At 58.6% G+C, this 9,186-nt stretch overlaps 1 protein-coding gene across 1 annotated transcript; it reads right to left on the minus strand.

Annotated features, from left to right (window-relative positions):
* On the minus strand, window positions 1-6,270 carry YBX2 (Y-box binding protein 2). Its single transcript, XM_023193220.3, has 9 exons — window positions 5,967-6,270; window positions 5,204-5,267; window positions 3,774-3,807; window positions 2,828-2,917; window positions 1,986-2,270; window positions 1,703-1,806; window positions 1,270-1,447; window positions 490-574; window positions 1-387 (listed from the first exon to the last, which is right to left on the minus strand). The coding sequence occupies exons 1-8, from the start codon at window positions 6,238-6,240 to the stop codon at window positions 524-526; spliced, it is 1,080 nt and encodes a 359-aa protein (XP_023048988.1). The 5' UTR covers window positions 6,241-6,270; the 3' UTR covers window positions 1-387; window positions 490-523.
* Between the last annotated feature and the right edge of the window lie 2,916 nt (window positions 6,271-9,186).

Below are 9,186 nucleotides of genomic sequence, written 5' to 3' on the forward strand. Positions count from 1 at the left end.
GCCTGTTTTTGTTTTTACTGGAGGCTCAGGTGGCAAATGACAGGTCATAAAATGGCTTCAGAGGTAGGGGGCCGGGGGGAAAACAAAAATAAACTTGGGGGGGTGAGGCGGGAAGAAAAATAACCAGGAGGCGGTAAGAGCTGGCTGGTTCCTTCTCAGCCTGAGTTACAGGAGGGAGTTGGTGTCTCTGAACAGTAAGGATGGCTCCCTTCCTTCAACCCTTGATAAAGGGAGGGAAGAAAAAAGAAAAAGAAAAAGGCTGTTGCTTTGGCCCTCCTGAGTCTCAAGGAAAAGGTGAAACGCTGGTGTTTTGATGCCATGAATTATGGGAATGGGGGAGCAGGGTACTGGGTAGGGTACAGGTCAGTTGGAAAAACTGGCAGATACCTGAGAGAGAAAAGGAAATGGACAGATTGTCAACAATAGCGACTTACTGCCACCCAGTCCTCCGCCTTCCTGGCCACCTGCCCAACTGCACCAGCCACTCACCAGATGGCAGCTCTGGGTGTCCTTTGAGTTGGAATCACTCCAGGATGGTGGTGCTGGGGTCCCCACTGTTGACAGGGGCTGAGGTCTAAAGAACAGCGGTGGCCAATTGAGACTTTTTATTTTGTTTGTTTGTTTTTTTTTGAGACAGAGTCTCACTCCAGGTTGGATGGAGTACAGTGGCGTGATCTTGGCTCACTGCAACCTCCCCCTCCCGGTTCAAGCGATTCTCCTGCCTTAGCCTCCCAAGTTCCTGGGATTACAGGCACGCGCTACCATGCCGGGCTGATTTTTGTATCTTTAGTAGAGCCGGGGTTTCTCCATGTTGGTCAGGCTGGTTTCAAACTTCCAACCTCAAGTGATCGCCTGCCTCTGCCTCCCAAAGTGCTGGGATTACAGGCGTGAGCCATCGCGCCAGGCTGAGACTTGTTCTTCAGAGCCCCGAATTTCAACCTTCTTTCATTTTTTCCCTTCCCATTAGTACCCTCAGTCACACCCCTCAGTTCACATCCACAAGCTGGTGCGATGGCTCCAGGAAGCACTGAGGCGGGTGGAGGGGGTGGGGGCATGACATGGGCTTGATTGCCTCTGCTGGGGCTTCCTGGTGGGAGGGGACACCTGCCAGGGGTGGACCCAGCAGGCTGCGTGGAAGAGGGTAGTGGCAGGGCCAGGGCAGGCGAGGGAAGGAACCAAGGGATGGAGCAGGAAAGAAAAAGAAAAAAGGAGGGGGTGGGGTGGAGCTGGTCTCAGCCTTTTCTTTCATCCCACATCTGAAGTCCTCACCTCAGGGGCTGCGGGCTGCCGGGGGCCAGGGGCCTGCTGCCGTCTCCGCTGGAAGTAGGGGCGGTTTCGTGGGCGCTGGGGCTCAGGCCGGGAACCATCAGTGGGACCTTGGCTGGGCTTGGTCTCACCGTCCCCACCTTCTGTGGTAGGCTGCTGGGGTGGCCTAGGGCGGAAAGGCCTAGGGAAAGGAGCAGGGCTCTGAGGGGACCAGGGAACACCCCAGGCAGACCACTCCCCTCCCCAGGGCTCACCCAGCTGCCCCACCCCACCTCCAGGAGCCAGGCTTCCAGCCCATGAGCACCGCCTCCCCGCAAGGCACCTCTCAGCAGGAGCCCAGGCTCTGCCTAGAGCTTCGCCCTTCCATCCTCCTGCCCCTTTCCCCAAGGAGCCAACACTGGAAGGGGAAGACCAAGCCCTAGCAGGGGAGTCTTACCTTCGGTACCTGGGCCGGAATCTGGGCGGGGGGACCCGCTCATCTCCCTGCTGTTGGTGCCCCTCCAATGGGGCTGTCTCTTTGGGTTCTACCCCGTCAGTGCTCTGGGAACATGCAAAGGCCCCGGTGAGCTGTGGGGACAGCAGCTGCTCCGGAGTCAGGTTATCCACAGCTCTGCCCAACCCTCACTTCCTCCTCCTTTGGCGACCCATGATCTCTGTCCTAATTGCCACTCTCCTCCTGAACTTGGGGGAGTGGCTCCCATATTCCAGCTTCCCCTCACCTCTATAGGCTGCTGCTGGTTGGGGGGCCGGGGGCCTCGCACAAACCGCCGTCGGTAGAAGAAGGGTGGGGGGCGCCGTCGTCTGGGCCGCTGCCCAGAGTCTTCAGCCCGCTCCCCTTCGCTGCCAGGTCCTGTCCCCCCGGAGGGGATGTCTGCCACCATGGGTGGTGGGACAACTGAGGGAGGCCGGGGGATGAATCGGCGGAACCTACGTCGGTTGGGGGCATAACGGCTGCCCTTCACGGGCACCCCCCCGGGCCCAGTGACATTAGCAGCTTCTGCGCCCTGGGAAGGTGGTGAGGGAACAGTCAGAATCCGCTCCAACAGCCAATGTGCATTTCCCAACTTGCTTCCCCTTGTTCCAGGGGAAGACCCCTCTCCAGCTTTCCTTTAGCTCCTCTAACTTCTTTCTACCCTCCCTGGAGTGGCAGTGGAGTGCATTTGCACCCATCTGGGAAGGAGCAACGTGTCCTTTTGAAATAATTGCTACTGCACCCTCCTGAGTATACGACTGGGTGGAGAAAGGCCTGGCAGCCAGCATCCACCTTGTTACTACAGAGGCGGACTTGGAAAGTCTAGAACAGGGCCCCACGTGGAGAACGGACGTCGAAGTGCTTGGTGAACTAGAGAAGAAACCCAGACACTGCTAACTGGTAACAGGGACATATTTAGGACATCCCTTAGCCTCAGCGTTTAGGAAGAGGACATCACGGTGAGAGAACACAGTCCCATTCCTGCAGAACGGGTCAGAGCTGGCCCCAGGAGAGTCTTAGCCTGCAATAACCTCCAGGCCACCCTCCCATACGCCTAGTCAACTCTATACCCCATAGCAGTCCCCAAACCTTCTCTCCTTCCACGACATCAAATTCCACAGTCTCCCCATCTCCAACGCTGCGCAGAAACTTCCTGGGGTTGTTTCTTTTAATAGCTGTCTGATTGGGGAAAAGGCCATGTGAAAAGTGAGACAGCAAGATAGGAGTCTCTGCCACCCCTGCTGGGGCCACCACCCAATTTCATTCAACATTTGACTTGGGGTCTAGAGCTGGAGGGTGGAGCAAGGAGGTGGTCAAAGTTTAGCAGGGGAAAAGTCCTGAACTCAGGGCCTCAGCAATGACTGTGCAGTTACCATCCCCAGGACACACTCTTCCCCCCCCCCCCGCCCCCGCTTTACCCCTCGGGATTTCAAAAAGGGAGGCAAGAAATATGAACTCCAAAGCAAAAGGCAGGGACAGTCTTCAGTTGCAAAGTGGGTAAAATGCACTGTGCTTCTTACCTCAGTCCCAATGAGAGCTCTTTCCACCAAGCAGTGGTTCTCAAGCTGTAGCGTGCATCAGAATCACCTGGAGAGCTCGTTAAACCGATTGCGGAGCCCCAGCCCCACCTCTGATTCACCAGGTCTGGGCTGGGGCCTGAGAATTTGGATGTCAGGTGATGCTGCTGCCGCTGGTGCAGAGGCCACGCTTTGAGAACCACTGCACCCAAGTACCTTCTCCCTCTGAAAATTGCCTCAGTGCTTCCTGGAGTGTTAACAGGTCCCAGGAGGTAGTAAGCGTGCCATGCCCAGGGGCGACATGCTCAATTCTGACAGGCGTTTAGTAACCCAACACAAGTGCGGCTAATGGTGGTTGACACAGGCACCCGAGGCAGATCGGGGGGAGCTATTCCCTGGCAGACGGGCCGTTGTGAAGAAGAGCCGGAGAAACATGGTGGAGCGCACTGCTAAGGATTACGGCAAAGGCCTTCAAAGACGGCCGGTTCTTCCCCTCAGAAAGCCAACCTAGCTCTTACCTGGTGAACAAAGACATCTTCCTTGGTGTCATTCCTGCAGAACAGGATGGGTCGTTAAGGAGGGGACTTTAACAAAGCCCTCAGTTCCTCACTGAGGGCCCCCAGCTGCCCAGTCTAAGCTCAGCAGGCCCATCCTCTCTAGCATTCCACGGTTAGGGGGAGACAGGGCCCGGGGAGTGGGAGGGAGAGCCAGCAGGACCCCCAGAAGCTGGTGTAAAGAGAGGTATACTTAAAACCTCAGTGCCAAACCTGGACTTCACAAGGAAAGGGCAGGCTGGGGAGGCAAAGGGACCTTGAGGGACCGGAGACAGCTCTGCCCCTGCCTGGGCTCCACCTTCCACCCCAGGCTAGCCTTACAACCTGCCAGCGCTGGGTGCAACTGTCCCTGGCCAACACCCCTCCCCCAACCCCCATCAGGCTTGGAAAATTCCAGTCTTCTTCCTTCTATAGTCAAGGAGGCAGAAAGTGCAGAGGGGGCCAGAGGTGCAGAACAAGTTTGAGAAGGGAACAAGGTGTCAGGAACTTGCTCCAAACAGCCACCAAACTTTATTCTCATCCTCAGCCTGGAGGTGAATCCCAGGGTCAGGCCCACTCTCAACATGCGTGGGTCCAAGGGTGAGAGACAAGAAAACATTCACCCATTCTCTATCACAAGAACCCCAGTGGGTGGGGGGAAGGGAGAAAGGAAAAGTTCTCCTGGAGGCGCTCCGACCCCCACCCAGTCTGCCATTTCCAGAATTAGACAGAGACCGTTCCCCAGAACAAACGTTTTAGCTTTAAAGCACATGGATCTGCACAAAGGTCAGCGTGCTAAGAGTGAGGGCCAGGCCGGGCAGGATGCCTGGGCTGGGGAAGGGCCCACTGGGGGAGACCCGGCTCTGCTCAGAATCCACCTCCACAGCCTCTCCCAGTGCTGAGGGGTGGGGCTGCCTACTGAAGGAAAGCAGCAGCCTCTGGCTCCTTCCTCCTGCCCCCCACTGTCAGCCTCAGTCCCAACAGGTGGGGGGCTCGAATGAGCCAGAGCTCTTTAAGGGAGTTGAGTTGTGAGTGCTGCCGTAACAGGAAAGTGAGGATTCCAGCCGGGGGCCCTGAGGCACACAGAACCCTATAATACGTTCTGCCCCAAAGGCATGTCAGAGTAAAAGTAATGAAGCAATTCCAGAAGGTGAGATGAGAAGCTGGCAGGGTCAGAGCCAGGTTTGCCAAGTTCCTGAATCATTAATCCTCCGCTGCCCTTGAAGATGTGGAGGAGCCTTCCTCTTGTCACTAAGCACACATTTGTGCTGCGGTTAAAGGCTTTTAACCAGCATCAGCTGGACATTGCAACCACGTGCCTCCGCAGGGGTCGAGATGAGGTTGGGCGGGTGTCCAGTCCCACAGGCCAGTTCGGAAGGCACCCATTCCACCCCCGCCCTGGGCTCCTTGGATACCTGTTGATGAATCCGTAACCATTCCGGACGTTGAACCATTTGACAGTGCCCAGGACTCGGATTGCTGCCAGGCAGAGATGCAGTGGGGACAGTGAGACGGGGGGAAGAGATGGAGTTGAACTCAGTTTTGAGACACTCCAAAAAAAAAAAAAAAAATCTAGCCTACTGCCTTATAACCTATTAAGCTTGCCTTCAAGCCAATCAGGTTTCACTAGTAGCTTCAAGGTATTCTTACCCTATTCCATCAAATGAAATCACCCACACAGGGGATTCAGGCTTTCAAAGAGCCTTCCAACTCTAAGGCATGTTCCCCACATCCTACAAATCCAGACCCTTCACCTAGAACTGGGTACTCACCTGGTCTGCAAAGTGCCGCCCCCAGGTCATAACTGAGGGTTTTTCTAGCCCTCCCAATGCAAGGGTCCCCAGTGCACCTGCTTGCCGGACTCAGAGGTTTGCCTAGTTCTAACTCAGTCAACTAGGCACTGTGTCCCGCCCGGGGGCGTGGCTGGACCCTGGGGCTTTATTCTCCACCCCAAGACCTTAGCTGAACCTGCCGGCCCGCCCTCCCGCCCAGGAAGGCACGGCAGGATTTCCCACCAGGGGAATCCACTTTGTTGGGTGCGCAGCTCCCAGCCCAGTTAGCGCTCTGGGCCTCCGGGCCAGGCCACCTTTGGTTTTCCGGATCCTGCCGGGCTCCACACTGCCCCTCCCCCAGCCCGCCGACCCCTCAGAGCCTCCCTGTGCGCGCCCCCCCCCTCACCCAGCACCGGCTTGTCCGCCTGACTCCGGGCCGGGGGGGCAGGGGTTCCCGAGGACGCCGTCGCCGGGTTGCCAGGGGTGCGGGGGCCCGGCGCCAAGGGGGTCCCAGCAGTGGGGCCCGAGGCGGCTCCGCCCCCGCCGCCCGCCCCGCCGCCTGCTTTCTGCGGCTCCCCTGCGGGCACCGGTACCACCACTGCTACCACCCCTGCCGCCGTCGCGGGCACCGTCGCCGCGGGGACCGCTGTAGCCACCGCTGCCGCCTCCACCTCGCTCATCCCGCCGGGTCCAGTACCGGCCCCCGCCGCCACCGCCTCCTCCGCCGCCGCCGCCGCCACCGCCCCGGCCCCTCCCCCCGGCTCGCGGACCCGCCGCCCTGCTCGGTCCTCGCGCCCCGAGCCTCGCCCGCACGCCGGCAGCGGGCCCAGAACCGAGGCCAATCGCAGCCCGCTGCCGCCGCTCGCGTAGACCCCGCCTCCCGACCACGGGCCAATCCCAGCCCAGCAGCCCCCCAGCCCGCACGCCGACCCCGCCTCCCAGACTTCGCACCGCGGCCCCGGTCCCCGCCGGCTGCCCAGTAAGTACACCTGGGCCCCGCCCCCTGGCCGCCACGTGACCACCCCCGGCCCAACGCATTGGCCGGCGGCCCCTTTCCCCTCCCCCCTCCGCCCCTTTCCACCGGCCGCGGGAAATCAAACGGGCCGGTCGCGCCCCAACTGCCACCTGGCCTCTGCGCGAAGGGCGGGGCCGTGGCCGCGGCGCCAAGGTTGCCCGTGACGACCTGAGCGAGGGGCGGGAGTCTGCATCCTCGGTTCTGGCAGTGAGTAGCACTGCTCGCCTCCACCCTCGAGACCGACCTTGCCCATATGCTGCCAGGTGCAGACGCCTTCCGGCCACCACTGCCCTTGGCACCCTCTCCTCACAGGACGGCCCTGCACACCCTGGGGCTGTGGGGTCCGCCGCGGGATAGGCTAGAAAGCGCAGCAGAATGGATTTCCCGGCTCACACTTGCTCCCATAAGCCAGGACCGCCCCCCCCCCACTCTTTTCTTTTGAGACAGGGTCTCGCTCTGTCGCCCAGACTAGAGTGCAGTGGCGCGATCTCGGCTCTCTACAACCTCCGCCTCCCGGATTCAAGCGATTCCCTGCCTTGAGCCACCTCAAGGTGGCTCCTGGCCTGCCTCTACCTATGTTTGTATTGGAAACAAAGTTTACAAGTAGTGCAATATACAACTCTTCTTCGCTGAGTTGGGTGTGTTTGTTTGTTTGTTTGTTTGTTTTGACACAAGGTCTCCCTCTGTCGCCCAGACTGAAGCTCAGTGTGTGATCTGGGCTCACTGCAGCCTCCGCCTCCCGGATTCAAGCGATTCTCCCTCCTCAGCCTCCTGAGTACCTGGAATGACAGGCGTGCGCCACCACAGCCCGGCTAATTTTTGCATTTTTAGTAGAGATGGGGTTTCACCATATTGGTCAAGCTGGTCTCGAACTCCTGACCGGTGACCCACCCGCCTCAGCCTCCCAAAGTGTTGGGATGACAGGCGTGAGTCACTGCGCCCAGCCTTCCTGAGTTTTGATCAATGTGTCCACCTATGTGGCCCAGGCCGACTGCTGCAGCTCTGATGTCTACCGCCCTAGACTGGCTTTGGGGTCTCTCACATCTGCCTGCCGGGGGCTGTGGTCTCCGGTCAGACGTCAAGCTCCAGCGGACTCGAGGCCTTTTGCACATGCAGTTTCCTCTGCTGAGAACGCGCCTTCGTGTCCCAGGGTGGCTCTCTTCAAGTAGCAGCTTACATACGACTCTTCGCGATCGCAGCATTCCTTCTTTTTCTGATGGCATTTTTGAAAATATGACACGATCCTGACCATTTGCTTATTTTATTTCCCTGCACACAGTGGGCTGTAAACTCCACAGCAGTAAGAGCCTTGTAGTTAAGCCGGACGCCTGCAGCAGTGCCTGGTACAACGTACACGTTCAATATTTATCGAATACATGAACGGCCCCCATTCCACAGATGAGAGGACTGAGGGGCAGTGAGACGCTTGTACCAGGTTTCTCGGGAGCCTGGGAAGATTAAGAAAATGGGCCGGGCGCGGTGGCTCACGCCTGAAATCCCAGGAAAACGAGGCTCCAGCAGTATCTCCTCCCTAGGGCCGCCTCCCCCATCAGGGAGGACGCGGGTGCACATTGTATTTTTAGCCAGGGCAGCGCGCCCCGGGGCAGCACACGTGCCCCCAGGCGCTGCTGGGCCGGCCCCAAGTGCGCTTCCCAAGGGCTGGCGTCCTCCGCGTCCCCTTCGCGGCCAGCGGCCCGCAGCGGCCACAGTCTCCTCTCCCGGTCCCGGCGCGCCCTCTGCCGGCCGCTCCCGGAGGCTGCCGGATTCCGCTTCCTCGCTCACCCTCCACTTGCTTTGTCGCCTGCTGCACCCCTCCCGCCCTTTCAGAGTTGAAGATTTTGTTTTCGGGGCATCGGGCTCAGTGGACAGAAAAAGAGACAAGACGAGAAAACAATTAAGTCGCAAGAGAGGCCGTGAAGCATACAAGAATGACCACTGCCCTTAGACTGTTAAGGACCGACTTACCCGTGCCTAGCTCCGAGCTCAAGGAATTGGAGAAGCCTAAGACCAAGGCTGGAGAAGGCAGGCAAGAAACCTCAGTGTGACCGCTGCAGCGAAAGAATCACATGGAAGGCACAGATGAAGCTCAGGAACCGGCCAGTTAGCTACAGGCTGGAGGGTGAGAAGAGAGGACATAGGAAGGGAAGCTGAACCCTTTTTGGAGTAAGATTAAGAAAATGGACCGGGCGCGGTGGTTCACGCCTGTAATCCCAGCACACTGGAATGAGGAGGCTGGTGTGTCACCTGTGGTCAGGACTTCGAAACAGGCCTGGCCAACATGGTGAAATCCCCATCTCTACTAAAAAAGCAAAAACTGGCCAGGCGCGGTGGCTCACGCCTGTAATCCCAGCACTTTGGGAGGCCGAGGCAAGTGGATCACAAGGTCAGGAGTTCGAGACCAGTCTGGCTAATATGGTGAAACCCCGTCTCTACTGAAAAATACAAAAAATTGGCCAGGTGCGGTGGCTCACGCCTGTAATCCCAGCACTTTGGGAGGCCGAGACGGGCAGATCACGAGGTCAGGAGATCGAGACCAGCCTGACTAACACGGTGAAACCCCATCTCTACTAAAAAAAAAAAAAAAAAAATTAGCCTGGTGTTGTGGCGGGTG

Source organism: Piliocolobus tephrosceles, chromosome 16 (assembly GCF_002776525.5).
Source record: "Piliocolobus tephrosceles isolate RC106 chromosome 16, ASM277652v3, whole genome shotgun sequence".
Lineage (NCBI taxonomy): Eukaryota > Metazoa > Chordata > Mammalia > Primates > Cercopithecidae > Piliocolobus > Piliocolobus tephrosceles.